The sequence below is a fragment of the Myotis yumanensis genome, unplaced genomic scaffold (assembly GCF_028538775.1).
Source record: "Myotis yumanensis isolate MYYU_CA2020_CCGP unplaced genomic scaffold, mMyoYum1.0.hap1 SCAF_3, whole genome shotgun sequence".
NCBI classification, from domain to species: domain Eukaryota; kingdom Metazoa; phylum Chordata; class Mammalia; order Chiroptera; family Vespertilionidae; genus Myotis; species Myotis yumanensis.
This window is the reverse complement of record NW_027223754.1, coordinates 189,763,433-189,790,227: the sequence shown is the minus strand read 5'-3', so window position 1 is coordinate 189,790,227 and position 26,795 is coordinate 189,763,433. Positions and strand designations below refer to the sequence as shown.

The 26,795-nt window shown below is 39.0% G+C and overlaps 1 protein-coding gene across 3 annotated transcripts in view; it reads right to left on the bottom strand.

The window, feature by feature from the left end:
- Window positions 1-26,795, bottom strand: part of LRP6 (LDL receptor related protein 6) — a 138,068-nt gene that overhangs the window by 58,871 nt on the left and 52,402 nt on the right. For all 3 annotated transcript variants that reach the window (XM_070410674.1, XM_070410675.1, XM_070410676.1), the window contains exons 3-7: window positions 20,449-20,646; window positions 8,351-8,547; window positions 6,319-6,450; window positions 2,943-3,339; window positions 874-1,045 (exon numbers count right to left, since the gene is read on the bottom strand). In XM_070410674.1, the coding sequence (XP_070266775.1) occupies window positions 874-1,045; window positions 2,943-3,339; window positions 6,319-6,450; window positions 8,351-8,547; window positions 20,449-20,646 (1,096 nt within the window). The remainder of the gene's footprint in view (window positions 1-873; window positions 1,046-2,942; window positions 3,340-6,318; window positions 6,451-8,350; window positions 8,548-20,448; window positions 20,647-26,795) is intronic.

The following is a 26,795-nucleotide window of genomic DNA, read 5'->3' as shown; positions in this document are numbered from 1 at the left end:
CAATATTAAAGATATAAACCATTTACAAAACACTGAAAAAATACTCACCACTAGTTGTTTCCACCATACTTCTATTCTGATACTACAATTTAATTCTATCACCTATATATATAAAAGCCTAAGCGACAGTTACAACTGGTTAACAGAATGACCAGTCGACCAGTTGCTATGATGACGCACTGACCACCAGGGGGCAGATGCTCAATGCAGAAGCTGCCCCCTGGTGGTCAGTGTGCTCCCACAGCCAAACTCCCGTGGCGGGCCAACTTCCTGTGGTTCCTCCCCCACCCCCTAACCGCTCACCCCCCACCAGCCCCAAATGCCCCAATCGGGAGTGGGCGAGACGGCCCTGATCAGCCCCGACTGCTGGCCAGGCTGAGGAACCCCAGCTGTGCAGTGCACGAATTCATGCACCAGGCCTCTAGTTTGGTAAATATTTTTCCCAAGCTTTGGTTAATTAATCTTTCTCCCCATAGTTCATAATCAATTTAACAACAAAAAGGCTATACACACACATGGGCTTTGTTTTCCTGACATGACTACCAGCTTTTCCAGTATAGATCTTATATAACATTTGTTTTGTGCAGAAACTGCCCCTAGGAAATTTAGGCAGTGGCTTTTACCCATAATGAAGAAAATCATTCATATAAGTGATATGAAAGATGAATACCCATTTCTCATACTAGTATAACTCAGAAATCCTAGGTTCAGGTGCATGAAAACACATTAATTCCTAGAATCCTAAAGGTTGAGCAAAATTTCTGTAAAAGATTCCTCTAGAACCCCAGACAAAAGGCAAGAATATATGCATCAAATTACCGTAACTCAAAACCATTATAAAACTGGTTCTAAAATGAAAAGCAAGAAACAAACCTCAATTTTGTCTGTTTTGGCATCTCCCCAGTATATTTTGCCTTCATCATAATCCAAGGCTAAACCATTTGGCCAACCAAGAGAAGTGTTAACCAACACTACTCGGTCAGAACCATCCAGAGCTGCTCGTTCAATTTTTGGGATTTCTCCCCAGTCAGTCCAATACATGTACCTATAGAAGTACACACACACACAAAAAAAAAAATGAGCTAAAAACAGATAATAAACTATAGCTTTCAGATATACTAAGGTGAGATCGACCAGTCATATCACACTGATGTCATCAATTAACACCATAGAAGGGGGAGAAATAGCGCTTAAACATACCAAGAGTATGTTTAAGGCATTTATACTAGCAGTGTATAAGCTTGAAGGGAATTTTCATATCAAAAGTGTTTTCTAGAGCCCTAACTGGTTTGGCTCAGTGGATCGAGAATCAGCCTGTGGACTGAAAGGTCCCAGGTTCGATTCCAGTCAAGGGCATGTACTTTGGTTGCGGGCACATCCCCAGTAGGGGGTGTGCAGGAGGCAGCTGATCAATGTTTCTCTCTCACTGATGTTTCTAACTCTCTATCCCTCTCCCTTCCTCTCTGTAAAAAAATCAATAGAATATATTTTTTAAAAAGTGTTTTCTAGAACTGATAATAAAAATGCCTTCCAATAAATAATGAGATTCCATATTTAGTTATGTTTTTTCAAAATATTCTGTGCTCCTTCCCATAAACAATCCTCTCTTTTTCTTGCTGGCTTGTCATTTCTGACACAAACAGGTTACCCCAGTAGTAATAATCTACACTAATAAAAGAGAAAGATGCAAATTGACCGTACCTTCGTGACGCCCACCAGCCAATCAGGAATGAGTATGCAGATTAACCCAACAAAGATTATGGGTTAATTTGCATACACCGGTGCTGAGCAGCCGGGGGCGGGGAGGGGCGGGGCAGGACACTTGTGTCGTCGTCATGGTGACAACGCAGGCATTCCGCACCACCCCAGCCGCTCCAGGCCTCTGGGCAGCATGGGAAGGTGGAAAGGCGGCTCCAGCCGGAGTGAAGGCGGTGCCAGCAGCCAGGGGGAAGGAAGGCCCATTCTTGCACAAATCTTCGTGCATCGGGCCTCTAGTCAGTAATAAACAGAGTTCTCAAAATAACAAACTCTCACTGTAGTGCCAAGTGATTCTTCAGGCCCTTGAGAGTTTAATTGGCTCTAAGGCATTGGTATATACAGAAGTGTAAGGATTTGCCACTATGTTTGCCCTCAGAATGAATCTCATAGTTAACAAATAACATTGGTGAGTATGTAGAAAACTTTGTTTCCCTGGACTATGGTCAGGATGTTATGTCACAAAAATAAAAATAAGCCCTGCTGGTGTGGCTAAGTGATTGAGCATCAACCCATGAACCAAGAGGTCCGAAATTCAATTCCTGGCCAGGACACATGCCCAGGGTTTCAGGCTCAATCCAGTAGGGGGCGTGCAGGAGGCAGTCAATCAGTGTGTCTCTCTAATCCATGTTTCTATATCTCCATCCCTCTCCCTTCCTCACTAAAATGGATAAAAATATACTTTTTTTAAAAAGAGGGGGCATGCTCTTCGTAACTTCTTCCTTCCTATAAAAAATAAAAAAGACTGGGAGTCAAGCTGCATGGCCTGACAAAGTTTTAAAAATAGTCATTTATATATCTGAAAATATATGACATAAGATATGTTTTTACCACATCATTCCAGAAGTACTGAAAATGAAATGAAATTAAATGAAAGGGGAAGAAAAAGAGTTCTGAAAACTATTTCTTTTAACATTTTTCATGGTCATGATGCAACCTAGACAAAATCTGCAGCCAACACACAAAGTCAGCAAGCATGGACTTAATTTAGAAAGAAAAAGTATTCAAAACATTCAAGGGAAAAAACTAGCAATTCTTTAACTTGATATTTTATTACAATCACTATATACCAAAAATGGAAAGCCATTTATTGGAAACCATACATCAAATTGTTTTTGTCAATATAGTTAGGGACCTAAAGAAAACAAAAATACCAGGCAAAATGTTCTATTAGCAAGGCTTCTTACCCAACCATGGGATCTAACACAATAGCCCGGGGTTCCTCTAAGTCCTCCGAAATCAGTATCTTCCTCATGGTCCCATTGAGCCTTGTTACTTCTATCCGATCAGTGCCAGTGTCTGTCCAATAAAGATTTCGGGCAACCCAGTCAACAGCAATACCATCAGGATGTGCAATCTGAGCAGTGACCACAAACTGACTACCAGATCCATCTATGAATGAGCGGCGTATGGCCCTCACTTCATCATCAGTCCAGTAGATATAGCCTTCCACAGGATCATAATCTATAGCAATGGCATGACGGATATCTTCTAACTGTAGAACAATGTCTGTGAAGTCTGGTGTATCCAAAGAAATGCGTCTCAAGTCTGTCCTTCGAGCTAAAAGCAATAATTCAGTGGCACCTAGAACAAAGTAGAATAAATGAGAAGGAAAAAATAAAATTAAAACACACAAGCAAAATTTAGCAACTCTAAATAAAGAATGTAGAATTCCTTTAGGAATTGACACGTAGTATAAAAGGATACTAGCATCTATTTAAGGTGAAAATGAAAAGTAATGCAGTGAAATAGAAATAGCTTGACTATGAGGTGAAGCTCTTTAATGACTGAACTCTGGTTTCATTCATTATATGCAGCCTCTGGGGGGCTGCTTAAAGATATAATGAATACTAAGTAAGTAGTGACTAAGAAGTTAAGTAGCTAAATATTAAAGGAGGAAGGAGATAGGATATAGGTCCTTTGTTCAAAAAGTATGCTTTTGCCAGGGCATCGTGGCTCAGTGGTGAAGGTTGACCTATGAACCAGGAGGTCAGAGTTCCATTTGCGGTCAAGACATATGCCTAGGTTGTGGGCTTGATCCCCATTATGGGGCATACAGGAGGCAGCCAATCAATGATTCTCTCTCATCACTGATGTTTCTATCTCTCCCTCTCCCTTCTATCTGAAAGCAATAAATAAATGAATATATATACACACATATATATATACACACATACATACATACACACACACACACACACACACGTATATATATATATATATTAAGTATGCTTCTTAAAAAGGTAAGGAAATCTAGAACAAGGTCTTTTTGGGATTGATAAAGATATTCTAAAATTGGATTGTGATGGTTGCACAACTCTGTAAATTTACTAAAAATCATTGACTTGTACACTTGAAATGGCTAAATTTTATGGTATGTAAATTATATCTCAGTAAAGCTGTGGACAAAGCTAACTATAAGATAATGCCTGGCTGAAGGAAATAGCAACAGAAGACAGAGGGAATCAGATAAATGTAATAGTGGTTAAAAGTACGAGTTGTGGATCTGCTAGAACTGAATTCAAGTGGCTATACAAACTTAGACAAAACACCCACTCTCTCTAAGCCTAGTCACTTTGTCTGTATCTCACAGGGTTGATTCGAGCACTCAGGAATGTACTGAACATAAAAGTACTCAATAAATATTAACTAATATATTATTATTATTATCATTAGAAAATACTTTCAAATTTTTATCTCACTGAGTTTTAAATCCAATTTATTTATGAAATATTTTAAACTCAAATTAGTATTCAATAAAAATACAGCAGAGACTGAGAATATTTATAATTGTTCAAGTAAATCACTAGCAAAAAGTCATCTAACTATAAAAGCTAGTAAGAAAATTGACATCCAAAAGAGTGAAAAAAGATTCCTAACCAAAGCAGTAAGTGCAAAGGAAAATACTAGCATTAAACTGACAAGAGTAAAGCTCTCAGCATCAGCTTTTTAAATGTAGAATTAATTGTAAATGAACTCTGTCTTGAAGAAAATATAGCCCTAAATGCCATAGCAGGCATCAAGTAGGAATAACTGCAAAATTCACTGCCTTTGCTCTATCAAAAGGAGGCAGCCCAAAACTTTGTAAGCAAAGAAGTCACAGAAAGTTAAGCTGTTAATTTAAGCAAGGTGATCAAAACAGAATAGTTAACTTAAGGCTACTACAGGTCAAATATATATCTGAATTTCAAAATAGTTGTTAAACATGTACCCTTTGAGGGAGTAGACAGACCACTATTGCTAAAATAAATCCTGTTTTAAAGTCAGGCTACATATTTTTAAACAAAAAGGAAACATTACAAAAACCTTTTGTTTTAAATTGAAACCAAATTACTGTTTGCCATGGAAACCGTCTGACAAGAGTCAGCCAGCTTCACCTTTGACTATGAGGATAATTTATCAATGCCAAGTCATGACAAATATCCTGTACACTGGCTCAATTCCATCTCTCTGACTCCATGACCCCCCTCTGCCAGGAACTCTCTAACTCACTCTGAAAATAAAGGCTTCTGCTTTTCAGAGTTAGATAAAGAAGCCACTGCTAAATATAACAATTTTCTTACCAGGTCTTGCTGGTGGCTAGAGAACCAGATGGTGATCCATAGGGGTGAGATTAAAGAATAACATTCAGATTAAGAAAAATAAGAGAAGAACTGGTATTCTCCCCAAATCAGAAGTCCCCCGAAATGTCCTAACCAGTATACCTCTCCAGCATGCCCTCTGTCTATGGAGCAGCAATTTTTAGCTTTTTTCATCTCATAGCACACATAAACTAATTACTAAAACTCTGCGGCACACCAAAAAATATATTTTTTGCCAATCTGACCAAAAAGTATAATTTTGATTCATTCACTCCAAACGGCTATTGTTGTGTTGGCTGTTGTCATTTTGTAATTTGACAATCTAAGGGAAAAGAGGTCAGTGACCTGACTAAATAGTAACGTACTGCATGTTTTAAAAATTCTTGCAGCATCCTGGTTGAAAATCACTGCTACAGAGAATTAAGAAAGTAAGGAGAAGAGGCAGTGTAGTTGCTATGTATAGAGAGAGGTTGCTTTAAACAATACAATATGAAACTTTTTCTTCTTCTGAAAGCACTTCTCTGTTATTAAAAGGCAATTAAAAATATCATTCTTTTTCAGACAATATTATCTACCCCCATGACAGTCTTTACAGTTAAAAGTTTAATAAACATATTTTCCTTGCACAGAGGTTCTTTATGTACAAGTGTTACCTATTGTTAAAAACGTACTTTTTATGAGAATACTCATTTCCATAGGAATCAATTGTGACATAAATGACTATAAGAGTTGATAGAAAAAAGAAATAGCACCTAATTGTTTTCAAAAACAGCATGTTAAAAATGCTAAAATAATTTTTAAAATAGTTTGCAAGAGGCAAAAAAACAGAAAACACTCCTGTTATTTAACCAATTATGAAGATTAAGTAACGAGTCTCCTGAAGCACTCTACTATATAGAGCTTATTATAGAGAAATAAAACAAATCATAAAGAATTCCAATTGCTATTAAAAATGTTTCCTTCTTGGAGACCATGTTCTTACCATCTTTGCAAGTTTTTCCATTCTCCAGGAGTTTGACCCCAGTTGGGCAAGCACACTGATAAAAAGGCTTGACTGGAGACATCAAACACAAATGGGAACAACCACCATTATCAATTCCACATGGATTTGTAGCTGTCAAGTATAAATCACACTGATTAATACCAATGATTATAGATGACCTCTCTCACTCTAGGTACACAAAGGTTAACAACCATAACATGAACAACTCTGATAAACCAAATTATTACCAAATGCCATCCAGGTGCTTGACTACCAGAACATCTGCAAGGAAGGGAGTTAATCAGTGAGAAGTTACTTAGCATTCAGTATCCAAGAGGAATACACAGAAATAAAGCAGGAGGTCCCTGCCCTAAACAAGCTTACAATCTAGTCGGTAAGCCAAAATTAACAAACTAGAAAACAATATAAAACCATGAAATTAAAGCCTATCTTGCACATTATAGACTATGGAAATAAGTATAGAGTCAAATGGGAAATAAATCATTAGAGATTATAAAAACAAAAAAGCTTCATGGAGGATGTAGGACATGACAGGGGCCTTGAAGGACAGGAAAGAAGACATTTCAAGTGCGGTGAAACCATAATATAAAAGCTGGAAGTCTGTAATTGGGAAAGAAAATAAGGTGAATAGTCTAACTGGAAATTAAGGTTTCTGTTGATTAATAAGAACTAAAGTTGAATGAGCACAGAGAATGAGAACAGACTGGCAGAAGGGACTGATAATCAAGAAAAGTAATTCCAATGTAAAAAAAAAAACACTTTGAAAAGATTAACATGGAAAAGATACGCATAAGGATTAAAAAAGGGAATTTGTAGAATCTATGAAAAAAATAGATTTAAATAATATTCATAGAAAAAAATCAGTAAGATAGAAGCCAACAAAATATGAAAGATTAAGGAAAGTAATATCACAGATAAATGCAAATTCTCAAATTAGTAAAACACAAAGTACCAACAGTGCAATTAAAAAAACAACAACATGGAAATTCTCTCCTGAGGGCTAATCATGAGAATAAAAAATTCATACAAATGACTAAACATTTTCTTTTTTACAAAAGAGCAACACATACATTTAAAAGCATTTCTATGGACTCATAATCACAAGATTCCAATATAACAAATTCAACATTTAACTATGTCCCGCCTAAATCAGTGGTTCTCAACCTTCCTAGTGCCGCGACCCTTTAATACAGTTCCTCATGTTGTGGCGACCCCCAATTTCATTGTTACAAATTGATCATAATTAAAGCATAGTGATTAATCACAAAAACAATATGTAATTATATATGTGTTTTCCGATGGTTTTAGGCGACCCCTGTACAAGGGGTCACGACCCACAGGTTGAGAACCGCTGCCCTAAATGGAAGGAGCTAATACAAAGCCATGTATAATCTAAAAACTCTTCATTTTTGGCTATGGAATACAATCAGACACATGCCAAATATTTATTTACACACAACTGCCAAACATTTAACATTCTCAAATTCCTTCAAATCTAATTCTATCCCTTTTGTAAGTAATTGTTGTAGGTAGTCACAGCCCAAACCATTGTAAAGGTTGACCAAAAAACAAAAGCAAAATTAAGATAAAAGGGGATGGGAGTGTGCACAGAAAAGTTTCTGTAGGTATTTTATTCAGCAAACTGAGGTACTTAAATTTACCAGTTAGATTAACAGAAGATTCCATTCAAGAAGAGTTTGTTTTTAAACATACTCATAGGAAACATCAAACACACATTAGAGAGACATAATATGAACAAGAAATACATTTGTGTATGAGCTATCTCAATTTCTTATTTCCCTCTTCTCCACCTCTATAACTCTAAATCCAAAAAGGGGCTGAGGTCATCTGTAGTGACAGATATTAAGCTGTTGTTTAACCTGAATTATATTTTGATGTTTTCCCTATTAATTCCTCCCTGCTACCATGTCCTCCTGCTTCTCAAGAACGCCAGACATCACAGTGCTTCAAAGTTATTCCAACTTGCAATTTAAAAATCAAGATCACTTACCATTTGGCTGCCTCTGTTGGCTGAAGGCATGTATATCCATGGGAGAGAAGATGTTAGAATGGATTTCACGCAGACCCTCGCCAGTGTACTTGTTGCAAGCCAAAATGGAGTGTGTATTCCAGTCAGTCCAGTACAATGTGTCCTCAAATAACGTCAAGGCAAAAGGATGAGGAAGGGAACCTTTAACCACTGCCTGCCTAGTAACACAAAGAGAAAAACTCATATATTTCTAAATTTTATTATTTTATCAGAATTTCATCTCTCCCATTAAATGGTTTTGTAATCCACATTAACACATACAAACCCTGAGTAACACACACTAGTATCTTAAGGTCAAATACACCTGTGAAAAATAAGTCACATAGTAAATTCAAATATATTTTCATAGTGTCCAAGACCCCCAAACCAAGTACTTCAGAATTTGGTAGCAGCCCCCAGGTTCACTAGAAGCTACCAGACAGAGAAGCCCAAATATTAGCACTGCTATCAATTCCCATCTCTGAATTCACATCTTCCATCCTTCCACATAATTCATCTCATTACAGGAGAAAGGTTGGCAAAAAGAAAAATCCTATGGTTGGCACTGGGAAGCAGTTTTAAATAAGCAATAGGGCCGAACTGGTTTGGCTCAGTGGATAGAGCATCGGCCTTCGGACTGAAGGGTCCCGGGTTCGATTCCGGTCAAGGGCATGTACCTGGGTTGCGGGAACATCCCCAGTAGGGGGCGTGCAGGAGGCAGCTGATCGATCTCTCTCATCGATGTTTCTAACTCTCTGTCCCTCTCCCTTCTTCTCTATAAAAAATCAATAAAATATTAAAAAAAAAAAAAGAATAATTTAAAAATAAATAAATAAATAAATAAATAAGCAATAGGGCCCTAACCAGTTTGGCTCAGTGGACAGAGCGTCGGCCTGCGGCGGAAAGGTCCCAGGTTCGATTCCGGTCAAGGGCATGTACCTTGGTTGTGGGCACATCCCCAGTAGGAGGTGTGCAGGAGGCAGCTGATCGATGTTTCTCTCTCATTGATGTTTCTAAGTCTCTATCCCTCTCCCTTCCTCTCTGTAAAAAATCAATAAAAGATATTTTAAAAATAAATAAACAAACAAACAAACAAACAAGCAATAGGTTTTTTCCCTTCTTGATGTGGAAGGACAAAGAACCTAAGCCTGTTTCTTCCATCACTTCGTATGGTTTCGATAACTGAAAGTAAAAACATACACATAAGGCTAAAAAGGCGTTCTGGTAAGAGCTTTCTCTGGAAACCCTTCTAGTCCAGCACAAGATCATCTCAGCTGGCTTTCGGCTATATGATTTCTTAACCTCCACAAGTCACGTAGCAAAAAGGAAGTCCTGCCACTGGCAGAATGTGTTCATGAGATAAAGCAGACCTAAAACCTTCACAAGCAATCTATGCTATATGAAAGAAAAGGTAGACTGCCTGATTAGTACTAAAGGCACAGAACTTTGCAGAGTGTCATGGAGAGTGATATAATTAATAAATACTCTTGAATAATAAACAAAAAATGTTCTGAGCCAAAATAATATTAAAGAAAATAAATGCTTTGACATTTTCATAATATCAAATATAATAGTTTCATAAATAGCCCAGGGAGAGGAAAAAAAAGGGGGGGGGACTGAGGGAGCGAGAATATAAGCAACTGAAGATAAATAAAGAATATCACATATTTTAGGGAAGAAAATTCAATTTTTGGTCCTTGAAGTTATTTGATGATCTGTAATATCTAAGAGACTACCAGTAAAATAAATTAAATTGAGACAAATAAAATAATTTTTATCTAAGCAGAATTAGCATCTGTTACTGCACATGAAATGGGTCTAGCCTAAGGTGTTTTACATTTAGGGCAAATTTTTAAAAAACTGAATACACAATTAGCATTACAAGTTTAGCAAACAAACTTTTTATTTTAGAACCTTATATCTACTCTACCAGCCCAATCACTGCAATTTTCTCCTCTCATTTTTCTTATTTCTCTCTTCCCTAGCAAATTACTTTTCCACCTCATTTCCCAAAAAGAAATGTTACAATGTCCTCCACTTTTTAAATGAACAGCTTTAAATTCACTACAGTGGTTATGACATTTACAGGAATGATATCATAGTTTAAGTCCAAATTTAAATAGACCTACATATTTCATACTAAAGTCTTCCGGAATTCATTATGGTAAGATAGAGAGTTCTGAGAAGTTGCCAAGAAAGGCAAGTAACACAACTGAAAAATAATAGTAAAAACTAAACTACTCAGCACTTCATTAACAATCTTTAAAAATTGCAAATTACATACATAATGATTTTTCTTTTATTTATACTTCCCTGGATTCTGTCATCTAATTTCTGAGCTTCTAATTTTAATTTATATTGATTTTTGACAGGTAACATTTCACTTACTGATAGTGCATTTTAAAATGGAGGTTTTGATGTGTTCTATGATATCTTTCTAGGAAGTTTCCTATGAAAGGCATTACTCTGTTCATCGTTTGTTTTTTTCTTTATAACACTTTTTTCTTCAGCTCTACTGAGGTATAATTCACAAATAAAATGGAAAGATATCGCGGTGAAAGTAGTGATAAGATATACATATAAATTGTGAAAGGATTCCCCCATCTAGTTAAACATCATATCTCACAATTTTATTTTTTTTAGTTTGTTTGGTGTTTAAGGTTCAACTCTCTTAACAAACTTCAATTACTAGAATATATAATGCAGTTAATCAATTATAATCACAACTAGAGGCCTGATGCACGAAATTCGAGCAAGAGTAGGCCTTCCTTCCCCCAGTTGTGGGCACCAGCTTCCCTCTGGCACCAAGGACCCAGGCTTCCCTCACACCCCGGCTTTTCCCAGAAGGTCGTCCGGTCTAATCAGCATATTATGCTTTTATTATTATAGATGTTATACAGGGGTGGGCAAAATAGATTATAATAATAAATGATACAATAATTCATAAACAATAATACAAGAATAAACTATTTCGTATACTCACAACTATAAACCTACTTTTGCCCTCCCCTGTACACACATATTTTTCAAAATGTTAACATGTCTTTACTGATTTTAGAGAAAGAAGAAGAGGGAGAGAGGGAGAGAGAAACATCGATTGGCAGTCCCTATATGCACCCTGTCTGGGGATCAAATCCACAAACAACCCCAGTACGTGCCCTGTCCTAGAATCGAACCAGCGACCCTTCAGTGCAAGGGATGATGCTCAACCGAGTCACACCAGCCAGGGATGACCACCCCTGTATTAAAAATTTAATTCCATTAAATCCTCAGACCTTTTTCATCTTATAGCTAAAAGTTTAAACCTTTTTACCAACCTCTATTTCCCCTACATCCTAGCCCTTGACAACCAGTTTTCTTCTCTTTGTTTCTATGAGTTTGACCTTACTTTTCTGTTGGGATTCCATGTACTTGATAACATATAATGCCTGCCTTTCTCTCTCTGACTCATTTTTACTGAGCATAATTCCCTCAAGTCCCATGTCCTTCCTTCTGATGGCTGAATAATATTCCATTAATGTATATGTACACCACAATTTATCCACTCATGTACTGACAGATAGACACTTAGGTTGTTTCTATGTAGTATTAGTTATTGTGAATAATGCTGTTATGAACATGGGAGAGCAGATATTTCCTCAAATTTCTGTTCTCACTTCCTTTGGATATATACCCAGAAGAGGAATTACAGGATTATACGATAGTAATATTTTTTTTTTTTGAGGAGCCTCCATACTGTTTTATATTCTGTATGTACCAATATGAAATCCCACCAACTGGGCAAAAGGTTTTCCTTTCACCACATCCTCACCAATGTTTATCTCTTGTCTCTTTGATGATGGAAATTATGAGAGGTGTGAGATAACTCACTGTGGTTTTGATTTGCATATCCCTGATAATTTGTGATGTTAACCACCTTTTCATTTACCTGTTGGCTGAATATAGGTCTTCCTTTAAAAAAAAAATCTACTTAGTTCCTCTGCCCATTTTTTAATGACATAGTTTGTATTTCTTACCATTGAGTTGTATGAATTCTTTATAGATTTTGGATATTAGCACCTTATCACATATACAATTTACAAATATTTTCTCCCATTGCACAGGTTGCCTTTTCATTTTGTTGGTTACCTTTACTATGCTAAAGCTTTTTAATTTGATGTAGTCCCACTTGTTTATTTTTGTTTTTATTGCCTTGCTTTTGGTGTCAAATCCAAAAAAAATCATTGCCAATACCAATTCAAGAAGCTTTTTCCCTGTTTTCTTCTAAAAGTTTTAGAATTTCAGACCTTAAATTTAAGTATTTAACCCATTTGAGTTTCGGGTCCAATTTCATTCTTTTGCATGTGGCTGCACAATTTTCCAAACATGTACTGAAGAGACTATCCTCTCTCTGTTGTATATTCTTGGCTTATTTTTTGTAAATTAAAATTGAGCATATATGCATTTGTTTATTTCTGGACTCTCTATTCTGTTTCATTGATCTATCTGTTTTTATATCAATACCATAATGTTTTGACAATAATAGCTTTGAAATATAGTTTGGAATTATAAAGTATAGTGCCCCCAACTTTGTTCTTCTTCATCAAACTGCTCTGACTATTCAGGGTACTTTGTGGTTCCACACAAATTTTAGGGTTGTTCTATTTCTGTGAAGAATACCATTAGAATTTTAATAGGTTTCTGTTTTTGATTACCTTACCATGAGGCTTACAAAAGGAAATCTATCCCAGCAGGGATGAGCACAGACAGAGCAGTCAGAATCGCCCATCTCTCAAGTTATTCCTGAAAGAAGTCTATTTGCCTCCTTTGAAAGCTGCTGTCTAATGCTCAGGCTTCTATTTTAGCAGATATCTAGAGGATGACTTTAAGCCTTCTGGTAGACCAAAGAAGCTGGCAGACACAACCTCCATCCTAGCTTACTCCAAACCTCCATTATCTCCACAGATTCAGCTTGTACACATATCTAGTGCCCCAGCTTTTTCCATGCTGCCCAAGTGATGAGGCCCTAGACAGCCTGCCTCTGAAAGCCAATAAGACTTACATCCACAAGTCCCTCAGGACTGTAGCAAGTAATGAAGCAGTTCTTAATGGGTATAGAAGTAAGAAGCAACCCCTTCTGCAGCTATATATCCACATCCAACATAGAGGGAGCAGGTAAAAAGCCCATCTCCAAATTTCTCCCTGGAAGGGCCCTGGCTGTATACTTTTGCAGCTGCTGCCTGGGAGTCCAGCTTCCAATCATCCTTCATCGAGGTGCTATCCTCCACTTTGAAATGCATGACCCGGTATTGGCACAACCTCAACTACTGGGAGCCAGCCACTAAGACAAAAAAAGGTAGCTTGGACAATCACAAAAGTCTGAGAGACAACCAAGAGCTTAGGGCAGGCTGATTGATAAGGTTCATTTCCTAAACAAGATGACTCTGTCAAGACTGGAAAAGGTGTCTGTTTTATCTAATGTGCAGAAAGCAAAGAGTCAAAGAAAATGAAGAAACAGGAAATATATTCAAACAAAGAAAAACAAAATAAAACTTTAGAAACAAACCTTAATGAAACAGAGGCCCATGATTTACTTGATAAAGATTTCAAAATAACAGTCATAAAGATGTTCACTGAAGTCAGGAGAACAATGCATGAACAAAGTGAAAATTTCAAGAAAGAGATAAAAAAAATAAGAAAGTATCATACAGAAAGATCACAGAGCTGAAGAATACAATAACTTATCTGAAAACTTCAAATAGAAGGGTACAAAAGCACAATAGTTTAAATGTAAGGAAGGATCGGCAAACTCAAAGTCTAGGCAGTTAAAGTCACCCAATCAGAGAGGCTAAAAAAAATAGATAAAGATAGCTCAAGGGCCTTATGGGACACCATAAAGTGGACTATAATTGCAATATAAGGGTTCCAGAAGGAGAGGCTAGAGAGAAAGTGGCAGAAATATTAATGGAAGAAAATGGCTAAAAATTTACCTAACCTGGAAGAAAAAAATAGACATCCAGAAAGTTCCAAAAACTATTCATTCAAAAGGTCACACACCAAAACACATTATAATTAAACTAGAGGCCCGGTGTACGGATTTGTGCACCAGTGGGGTCCCTTGGCCTGGCCTGCAGGATCAGGCCGAAACCCTGTCTCCGGCATCCCCTGAGGGGTCCCAGACTGCGAGAGGGCGCAGGCCAGGCCAAGGAACCCCACCAGTGCACAATCGGGGCAAGGGAGGGACGCAGGAGATTGGCCAGCTGGGGAGGGACCACGGGAGGGCTCTAGGGCGTGTCCAGCCCGTCTCGCTCAGTCCTGATCAGCCAGACCCCAGCAGCAAGCTAACCTACTGGTCAGAGCATCTGTCCCCTGGTGGTCAGTGCACGTCATAGCGAGTGGTTGAGCAGACTTAGCATATCAGTAGCATATTATGCTTTGATGGGACACTTAGTATATTAAGCTTTTATTATATAGGATTGTCAAAAGTTAAAGAGACTCTTTAAATCAGCAAGAGAAAAACAACTTATTCACACAAGGGAACCCCCACAAAGCTATCAACGGAGTTTTTAGCAGAAATGTTACAGACCAGGAGAGAGTGGCAGAATGTATTCAAAGTGCTGAAAGACAAAAACTGCCAAACAAAAATATAGTAAGTCCTTATTTAATATCTCTGATAGGTTCTGCAACTTTAAGTGAAATGACATCTAATGAAACAAATTTTACCACAGGCTAATTGACATAAACAAGAGTTAAGTTCCTATGGTATCTCATCAATGTTATAATGAAACCACACTGAAAGAAGTTTTTCAAGGACCTACTGAACTCTACCCAGCAAGCAAAAGCTAAAAGAGTTCATCACAATTCGATCAGCCTTACAAGAAACATTAAAGGAACTTCTTGCAGCTGAAACAAAAGAACACTAATTAGTAACAGAAAAACATATGAAAATTTAAATTTCACTGGTAAAGACAAATATACGGTTAAATTCAGATTACTCTAATGTTGGAATAGTGGTGGGTAAATGTGTTAAAAGACAAAAGTAGTAAAAAATAAGTACAATGTTATTGTTAATGAATACACAAGGTAAAAAGATGTAAATTGTAACATCAGAAACATTAATGTGGGGGAGAGTAAAAGTATAGGACTTAAGTATGCGTTCAAAGTTAAGTTGTTATCAGCTTAAAATACTGCTATAAATAAGATGTTCCTTACAATACCTTAAGTGGGACTTAATCTTGACACTTCTGTTTCTCATGTTTATGTAAAATTAGTTTTCCTGAACTTTTATAAAAAAGTGGTGGTCAAGGTAGTTTTTCTAACTTTATAGAATTCAGTCTTCTGTTGCTTTCATGTAATATTAAAGACAATGGGAAAAACCAAGATGGCGGCATAGGTTAACGCCAGAGTTTGCTGCCTCGAACAACCACTTCAAAAATACAACTAAAAGACGGAACGGACATCATCCAGAACCACAGGAAGGCTGGCTGAATGGAAGTTCTACAACTAGGAGGAACCGAGAATCAGAGGAGGCGCAGTGCTGAAGTAAAATACTAAGGTGCGGAGTGCGCGAGGCGTGGGCTGGTGGCTGAGGGCGTGATTGTCTGTTTCAATCCGGAGGGAGCCTCAGACTCAGAGCTCCAGATCCAGGCGAGTCTCTAGGGACCCAGACTCAAACGGGAGAAGCAGGACTGTCTGGCTACAGTCCCTCCGAGGTTTGCAGCTGTTGCTGGGACAGAGAGGCAGAGCCCCTGGGGACGGACTGAGAGCAGCCATAACTGCTCCCTCCTCCGCCCTGTTGATCCGTGGGACCCGCCCCGCCCAAGCCCTGCACAGAGCCATTTGCCGGATAGCCTCAGGCAAAGGCTAGATTAGCACCTCCCTAGAGCAGCCATAACTGCTCCCTCCTCCGCCCTGTTGATCCTGTGGGACCCGCCCCGCCCAAGCCCTGCACAGAGGCATTTGCCGGATAGCCTCAGGCAAAGGCTAGATTAGCACCTCCCTAGAGGAGACAAGTTCTTCCACTGCAAACACAGCTGATTATCACAGCCAGTTGGCCTGGAGGTCAAATCCCTCTAGTATTAACTATAACAATCAAGGCTTAACTACAACAAGACTTCGCACAAAGACCACTAGGGGGTGTACCAAGAAAGCGTAAAAAAATGCGGAGACAAAGAAACAGGACAAAACTATCAAGGGAGGATATTGAGTTCAGAACCACACTTTTAAGGTCTCTCGAGAGGCTTCTAGAGTCTGTCGATAAACTTGATGAGATATACAGGAAATCTAATGAGACCCTCGATGGTGTGATAAAGAACCAACTAGAAATTAAGCATACACTGACTGAAATAAAGAATATTATACAGACACCCAACAGCAGACCAGAGGAGCGCAAGAATCAAGTCAAAGATTTGAAATGCGAAGAAGCGAGAAACACCCAACCCGAAAAACAAAATGAAAAAAGAACCCAAAAATACGAAGATAGTGTAAGGAGCCTCTGGGACAGCTTCAAACGTACCAACATCAGAATTATAGGGGTACCAGAAGATGAGAGAGAGCAAGATATTGAAAACCTATTTGAAGAAATAATGACAGAAAACTTCCCTCACCTGGTGAAAGAAATAGACTTCCAAGTCCAGGAAGCGCAGAGAACCCCAAACAAAAGGAATCCAAAGAGGACCACACCAAGACACATCATCATTAAAATGCCAAGAGCAAAAGACAAAGAGAGAATCTTAAAAGCAGCAAGAGAAAGAAACTCAGTTACCTACAAGGGAATACCCATACGACTGTCAGCTGATTTCTCAACAGAAACTTTGCAGGCCAGAAGGGAGTGGCAAGAAATATTCAAAGTGATGAACACCAAGAACCTACAACCAAGATTACTTTATCCAGCAAAGCTATCATTCAGAATTGAAGGTCAGATAAAGAGCTTCACAGATAAGGAAAAGCTAAAGGAGTTCATCACCACCAAACCAGTATTATATGAAATGCTGAAAGGTATCCTTTAAGAAGAGGAAGAAGAAGAAAAAGGTAAAGATACAAATTATGAACAACAAATATGCATCTATCAACAAATGAATCTAAGAATCAAGTGAATAAATAACCTGATGTACAGAATGAACTGGTGATTATAATAGAATCAGGGACATAGGAAGGGAATGGACTGACTATTCTTGGGGGGAAAAGGGGTGTGGGAGATGCGGGAAGAGACTGGACAAAAATCGTGCACCTATGGATGAGGAAATTGGGTGGGGAGTGAGGGCGGAGGGTGGGGTGGGAGCTGGAAGGAGGGGAGTTATGGGGGGAAAAACGAGGAACAAATGTAATAATCTGAACAATAAAGATTAAAAAAAAAAAAAAAAGACAATGGAAGCTTCCTTTCTGAGATCTCCAGCTATTCCTCTATCTTTACTGAACTTTATCTTTCCTTTCCCTTTCATTCCTTTTCATTTTCCCTAGTCTTCTCAATTTTGATACTATTCTATTCTATTTGTTTCCACTCAGTGTGGTATCCTGCTCTGGTAGAGAACTCTAGCAAGTCCATTTCAAGAATTCTTTGGAGCCAGGCTGCTCTATCCTTTTCTGTCTTTACCATGGACACACTGTACTTGCCTGATATTAGAGTGGGCAACTCCCACCCTCTCATTTCAGCTGCTGCTCTTAATATAGTCCACCACATTGTCTAGTAAATCATTGAGGCTATTTTGGAGGTCTCCTGCATTTAAGTTCAATGAAACATCCTATATAATTCACCCTCCCCCACTTATTCTTGCACAGATAGTAATACTATGGAGGTCTGTAGCTATTAGTGATCTGCCCTTTGTTGCTTTTATTTCTGGATGCTTGAGGTTTATTTATTATATGTTTTTGGATTTGCTATCTAGTTTCATGGGTTTTTGTATGGGTATCTGAAGGAGTCAAGAAAACTATGACATGGCCACATTCAACTAGTGCCCCTCTCAAAGCCAAATGTTAAGTTCAAACACAACAATTACCTATATATATATAAAAGCCCAGCAACTGGAACAGTGGCAGAACGACCAGAATGACTGGTGGCTATGACACACACTGCACCAGCCAACCAGCCTGATCCAGGTCCCGACTGCCCCCCCTCCCCCAGGCCGGCCTGGCCCCCAATCGGCCCCCAACACCAAGATCAGGGACGGGGCCTGCTGCCCAACTGCCCACGGCCCCACCCCCCAGCCGGCCGCGCCCCCCTCCGCCCCCACTCGGGGCAGGCCAGCTGGACCCCACCTGTGCACAAATTCGTGCACCAGGCCTCTAGTGTTTATATATTCATGTTTATATACTTATTACTTTTTTGACATTTATTTCCAACTCAAGGCCTGATGTACAAATTCGTGCACCAGTGGGGTCCTTCAGCCTGGCCTGCGGGATTGGGCTGAAACTGGCTCTCCGACATCCCCCAAGAGATCCCAGATTGTGAGAGGGCGCAGGCCAGGCCGAGGGACCCCACAGGTGCATGATCGAGGCCAGGGAGGGACACGGGAGGTTGGCCAGCTGGGGAGGGACCACTGGAGGGCTCCAGGGTGTGTCCAGCCTGTCTCGCTCAGTCCGGATCACCCAGACCCCAGCAGCAAGCTAACCTACCAGTCTGAGCATCTGCCCCTGGAGGTCAGTGCACGTCATAGCGAGCAGTTGAGTGGCCTTAGCATATCATTAGCATATTACACTTTGATTGGTTGAATGGCCAACTGGACAACCGGACACTTAGCATATTAGGCTTTTATTATATAGGATTGTTTTTAAACCACCTTGGCTTAAGTTATTTCATTCATTTTTTAAACAATGCAAAAAATACTCTAATTCCATGACTATAAAAACATTATCTTAATAAATTATTTAAATCTTTCCTGGTTTTCAATACTTTTAAATGCTTCCTGATTCATCATTCAGATACTTACAAATGCTTACTCTGAAAAATTCCTTCAACTGTACCTAAGGCTCCCTAGATTTTTGTTGGAGTCTTAGAATGAGACCATTAGAAACCTAAATAATCATTTAAACACAAGAATGTAAATAGGAAGTGTTATAAAAATCTGAACATGAAAAAAATAAAATAAAATCTGAACATGATCAGCCTGGCTGGCATGGCTCAGTGGTTGAGCATCAACCTACAAACCAAGAGGTCACAGTTCAATTCCTGTCAGGGTATATGCCAGGGTTGTAAGCTCGATCCCCGGGGTGGGGCATACAGGAGGTAGCTAATCAATGATTCTCTCTCATCATTGATGTTTCTATCTCTCCCTATCTCTTCCTCTCTGAAATCAATAAAAATATATATTTTTAAAAATCTGAACATGATCAGAGTAGAAATTCCATGTTTATGTATTCCTTGATTACTGGGTGTAGTACATATGCACTAGGTTTTCTCCTAGTCCAGGAGTCAGCAAACTACAGCCCACTGATGCACTATATGTGTTGTAAATAAAGTCTTGCTGGAACATAGCCAGGCCCATTCCCTTATGTATTATCTATAGCTGCCTTCACACCACAATAGCTGAGGTAAATAGTTGCAACAGAAGTCATACATAACCCACAAAGCCTAAAATATTTACTAACTAGCCCTTCATAGAAAAAGTTTATCAACCACTGTCCAATGTGGAGATTTCCCAAATGAGCTTCCATATGCAGTTCCTAGGGGGCCTATGGGGAATTCTGAGTAGGATGACTCTTTGTTGTATTGGGTGTCCAGCACATTGTAAAATGTTTAGCATGCCCCCTCGGAGCTACAATGCTAATACCACTCCCAGGCCTCATGTTAATCAAAATTCCCCCTACATTTCCAAAAACTCTTGGAGAGAGAAGTACTATCTCTAGTTGAGAACTACTGGGGAAGTAAATTAGCTCAGAGTAAAGAAGGAGAAAATATAGTTCATAAATTCTAAATGCTACCAACAGATGAGAAATACAGTTACATTTTGAGAACAAACTGAACGTACATTCTTCTTCCACTTTGACACTTAGCAAAAGATAAACTAATTTCTTCTTAATAAAGTCAGGCTTTATAATTTAATGACTATATCAAGACACATGGTGTTTAAGCAAAGGTTAAAAGTAAATTTATAAGGCAATCTTACCGATCTGTTCCATCCAGATTTGATTTGTGAATGAAATTAAGTTTTGCATCTGCCCAATAAAGCTTTCGTTCTTCATAATCCAAAGTCAATCCATTTGGCCAGTAAATTTCAGTGTTTATTATAACAAAGCGACTTGAACCATCCATTCCAGCACGCTCTATCTTTGGTACTTCTCCCCAGTCTGTCCAGTATATGAATCTAAAAATCACATAAACAATAAACCCATGACATAAGCAGGTTCACAGCAAAGTATTTCATAATTATAACTATTAGATAAAGAAAACTCAGGAACACTCAAATTAAAACACCAGAAATTATCAAAATTTTAATAATCTACCTGGTAATAACTGATTGAGGCAAGCATAATAAAGGATGCAAAAAACATCTGATCGAAGTTTATTGGGAAAAATAATGTTTACACTATCTTAATATACCTCCCCACATTACTTATTAATGACAAAGAGGAAACGGGTAACTTTAGAGAAAATAAGCTTGGGGGGCACCACCTTAACCCTGCCCCAAAATGTATAGCCTAAGCAAATTTATGAAAATAACAGAGAAACAAATTGAGGAACATTCTGAAAAACAATATCAAGTCATGAAAGTCAAAGAAAGGCTGAGGAACCATTCAAGGATATTAAAGGAAAATAAAGAAACATGGTAACTACATTATCAAGTGCATGATTCTAATCGGTTGGGGAAATGCTATAAAGACATTATTGGGAAACATAAAAAATCTGATGGACTGTCAAATTACATAATAGTAATGTACTAAAGTTAATTTCATATATATGATCACTGTACTATGGTTAGAGTATATAAAATTTCATTATGCTATTTTTGCTTCTACAGATGTGAATATTTTTCAAAAAAAAAAACATGGAACCTGGCCCATGTGGCTCAGTGGTACAGTGTCTCACAGAAGGGTCACAGGTTTGATTCCTGGTCAAGGGCATGTACGTAGGTTGCAGATTCGTTTCCCAGCCCCAGTTGGGGTGCCTGAAGAAGGCAATCAATCGACGTGTCTCTCTCACATTGATGTTTCACTCTCTCTCTCTCCCTCCTTCCCTTCTACTCTTTCAAAATTCAATGGAAAAAATATCCTCGGGTGAGAATTCACAAAGAAAAAAAGAAAATCTTAATAGTCTCATTCCAGAGGGGGAAAACATTTTCCCTTGATTTAAAGGCAAAACTCTTAATATGTTATATTTCAATCAAAAGCATTTTTTAAAAGTTAAATGAGGTATTATGAGCTAGACATGAGGTACTCAATTAATGTGTTTAAATGCAACTGAAATTCAGGTATAAATTTTACTCAAAAAATAGGTGGAGCCCAGCTGGCATGACTAAGTAGTGAGCATCAACCTATAAACCAGGAGGTCACGGTTTGATTCCTGGTCAGGGCACATGCCCAGGTTGCAGGCTTGAGCCCCAGCGTGGCAGATCAATAGAAGTGGCAGATCAATGATTCTCTCTCATCATTGATGTTTCTATCTCTCTCTCCCTCTCTGAAATCAATAAAAATATATATTTTTAAAAATAGGTGGAACTGTAATACTGGAATGATTCTACTTATGCATACTGGTATTTCATATAAAGTGCTTACTCAAATGACAGGAAGAGAATATCAGGTGGGGAATAAACATACTTTCTAACTACAAGGTATTATGCTAACGGTTTTGCACATTACCTCACTTAAGCCTTATAGCAACATTATAAAATACTAGAGACCCGGTGCATGAAATTCGTACACGGGGGGGGGCTTTTATATATATAAACTAGAGGCCCGGTGCACAAATTCATGCATGGGTGGGGTCTGGCTGGCCCACCCTGATCGGGGTCCATCAGGACTGACTGGGCCAGGCCAGCCAGGGGGAAGGGCCATGGGCAGTTGGCTGGCCAACCCCGCCCCCTGGTTGAACTCCCGGTTGAACTCCTGGTCGAGGGGACAATTTGCATATTAGCCTTTTATTATATAGGATAGATAGAGATGATCTCCATCACCATTATTTCAGATTTTTAAAAACTCAGAAAAGTTACCAAACTGCTCAAAATCACACAGCTAATAAATACAGAACAGAAATTCAAATCTGTATGCCTCAGATTCCAACACTTATGCCACAGATCAGAGCCTTGATTTGTAAAGGCAAAGTGCTCCCTAAATTAATGATGATGATTGGATAATGTCCAGAATGAGGGGAGGGGGAATTAGATTCATGTAAGATAAAACTATATAAAAGGCAATTTTAGACTATGTTAGAATTTCTGGGTTTTTTTTATTCTTAGAGCAATATAAAGACTTTTAAAATTGGAGGTGAAATTACTAGCTTGCAGGGAAGGGGAAGCAGCTGGCTGCAGTATAAAGACTGCAGACCACTAAAAAGAATAGAAACGCCAGAGCTCCCAAAATGACTCTGCAAGGAGCTCAGCAAATCCTCTCCCCTAAAACTAATGAAAAAATAGAAAAATATTATCAAAAAGAACTAAAGTCTCTGAGAATCGATCAAAGGACATACAACAAAACAAGAAGCATTTATTCAAGAAAATCTACCAAATCACAGTAAGTAATGTTGTATTTCAGCTAGAGGTTACTAGCATCAGCATCCATAGTACTGCTGAGTTTGTGGCACAGAAGTTTTACTCTGAGCAGATACGACAGGCAAAAAAGATTGGCATTTAACTGGCCCTAAAAGAGGGGACTGCCTTTATTTTGGAGCACTTATGGAATATTGTCAAAAACAAGAGTGCTCTCTCAGTGGCAAACAATCCCAACAATAGTGGTCAGGAAAGACAACAATATGACACACCAGACAGAAATTTAATAGGGAGATCCTTGGTAGTCAGGAAGGCTATTGCATGCACAAGGCGGCTTCTGCTCAAGAGACACTAAAGAGATCAACCAAACACTAGTCTCTGGCTGAACGTAGGACAAACTTTAAAATTCCTAAAATTTGAAGACATTCCCCAAACCACAAACAGATTCAAAGAAAATGATGAAATAATTATTGGCTCAAGGCATTTAGGAACAACCTCTAATCTAGTGGTTCTCAACCTTCCTAATGCCACGACCCTTTAATACAGTTCCTCATGTTGTGGTGACCCCCAACCATGCAATTATTTTCGTTGCTACTTCATAACTGTAATTTTGCTACTGTTATGAATCGTAATGTAAATCTCTGGTATGCGGGATGTATTTAGGTGACCCCTGTGAAAGGGTCGTTAGACCCTCAAAGGGGTCGCGACCCACAGGTTGAGAACCGCTACTCTAATCAAACATTAACAGACCACTAAATTATAGTGCCCAGAGACAATCCCTAGAAAGCCAGGCATAAAAAAAAATTTTTTTAAAGAAAAAAGCTGTAGCCCTTCAGTAAGATAAAAGTTTCCTTCAAATATTTTCTTTGAAATTCCAAATTGTAGCCTTCCTTCTCTTCTAGAGCTTTGTTGGAGAAGCAGTTTCTAGAGTAATTTTCTTGTTTTGGTTTGGGTGGTTTTTTGTTTTTTTGCTGGCCTTTACTAAGTCTAATAAACTTTTAGGGTGGTGGGGGTGAAGTTGAGCAGTGATTTCAGAAGCAGACATTGAGAGGAAAACACATTCAAAAGAATTAGTTGAAGCAAGTCATTAAACAAATAAAAACAATAGCAAAGCAACAAGCCAGGGAGGGCTCAAAATCCACACATGCTATAAGGACATCAATTACCTGTCTGAAGGTATTTACCTCAAAACCTCCACTGCAACTGAAACAAGGACATTAGGATCTGGGTTTTGCCACTCTAGTAAACCAAGAAAAGGGGGAGGTAGAGATGGAAGAGAAAGGAAGCAAAGGTGGCAACAGCAGCAACAAGGACCACAAGCAATCCATTCCAGTGAGGTTGAGGGCAATAACAATGGCTAATACAGTTTTAATTAGTTCATCCTTCTTTAATCCATAGTTTTACAAAAAAGCACTGGCAGCAGTTTTAGGAGTATCTTTTGCCTCAAGTCACTGAGAGAGTACAAACAGTGGTGAATATACCACTGTCCCAGGTCAGTGAAGGAACCACTACCAACAACAACCAACAACAGATTTAGAGTGTTATTCCTGACTAAGATTCCAAGTCTGGTTCTTCTACCATTTAAGAAACTCTATGAGTAACCCAATGTAAGCTTTCAAAATATCTTTTCTGTTTAAATTAGAGGGATTTTTATTGCTTAAAACTATGAACACTAACACACATTTTAGATAGAAACAGCATCCCAAAGCATTACTTTAAAAGTTTTAAACTAAGTTACTTCAACTCTTTTGTGCCAGCAATGCCTCGTATCTTAGAACTCCTCCCACCCACACCATCTTACAAATGGCATGTTTCAAAAGTCTCACAGCTCTTCCCTCAAACTACTGTGACTCCTCCTCATTAAGGGCCAATGTCAACATTCATGAGAACGACTGGTAGAAAACTGTCAGGTATATCACATCCTGAACTGCCATCTAGACACTTACCTTAAAGAGTATCTTGATAAAAACTGATATAAAGGGAACAATTCGTGACAGATTTTATATTTATGTCACCATAAACATGAAACAAAGAGGTGTAAAGGAATGGAAAACCACTAAACTGCTTCATCTACACCATTATAATTTAAAAACTCAATAATCATCAATACATAATGACCATGAGATAATCGGTTCTTAAATACTCAGAAACTAGAATTGTACATGTAATTAACAGTTATGCTATGGTCTAAATGCTTATCCCTTCAAACTTTATATGTTAAAATCATAACACCCAAGGTGATGGTATAACCAGGTCTCGAGTGATTAGGTCATCAGGATGGAGCCCTTATAAATGGGATTAGTGCCCTTATAAAAAAGGGCCCAAGAAAGCTTCCTTGCCCTTTCTACTGTGTGAGGTTACAGTGAAAAACAAACAAAAAACAGCTATCTAGGAAGCAGGCCCTCACCAAACAACAAATCTGCCAACGCCCTGATCTTGGACTTTGCAACCTCCATAATTGTGAGAAATAAATGTGTATTGTTTATAAGCCACCAGTTATATTTTTTATAGAAATCCAAACAAATACAAGTTATCTTTAACACAATGTTTCTAGATTGTGCACATCCTTCCGTATACAAATATACTACTACTACTACTATTACTACTAATAATAATAATAGTGGTAGTAACACCACTACCACCAACAGCAGCAGAAGCACGAAATACCTAAAGCATAAATTTTCAACCCTGGCAGCATTTAAGAATGACCTAAGAAACTCATTAAAGTATCAATAACTTGGTTTCTTCTATCAGAGGTTCTCATTAAATTGGTCAGGCATCAATATTGTCTAAATTTCTCTAAAAGAATTCTAATGCACTCAAACAGGGTTTAGAACCAGTAAAAAGAAATCTGCAAGCACCTATTTATCCTTAGCACTCAGTTTTTGTACAAGTGGTGTTAATATATTTAACTCATTAACCAGTTGATCATAAATATCCTATCTAATAATAGACAAACATGGTAATTAACCATACCTCCGCTACGCTTCCCATTGGCTAATCAGGGTGATATGCAAATTAACTGACAACCAAGATGGCGGACAGCAGCCATGCTGCTGAAGCGAACATGGGGCTTGGTTGCCCCAGCGATGGAGGAAGCCAAGGTTCCCCACCTGCCGCAGCCTGTCTCTGAGCTCCGGATGAAACAATGTTGCAATTATAGAAGCTAAACAAACCCCAGATACCTGCTTTCAGCCAGCCGGCAAAAAAAGGAGAGACTGGGAGCTTCAGTTGCAGGCTTGGCCCACCTGAAAACAGCCCTCAGCCCCTCATTCAGGCTGGCCAGGCACCCCAGTGGGGACCCCCACCCTGAAGGGGGTGCGGGCAGCCTGAAAACAGCCCTCAGCCCCTCATCCAGGCTGGCCAGGCACCCAAGCGGGACCCCCCACCCTAAAGGGGGTGCAGGCAGCCTAAAAACAGCCCTCAGCCCCTCATCCAGGCTGGCCAGGCACCCCAGTGGGGACCCCCACCCTGAAGGAGGTGCAGGCAGCCTGAAAACAGCCATCAGCCCCTCACCCAGGCTGGCCAGGCACCCCAGAGGGACCCCCACCCTAATCAGGGACACCATTCAGGGCAAACCAGCCGGCCCCCACCCGTGCACCAGGCCTCTATCCTATATAGTAAAAGGGTAATATGCAAACTGACCCTAACAGCAGAAAGACTGGGAATGACTGGTCACTATGACACACACTGACCACCAGGGGGCAGACGCTCAATGCAGGAGCTGCCCTCTGGTGGTCAGTGAGCTCCCACATGGAGGAGCTCTGCTCAGCCACAAACCAGGCTGATGGCTGCCAGTACAGCAGTGGTAG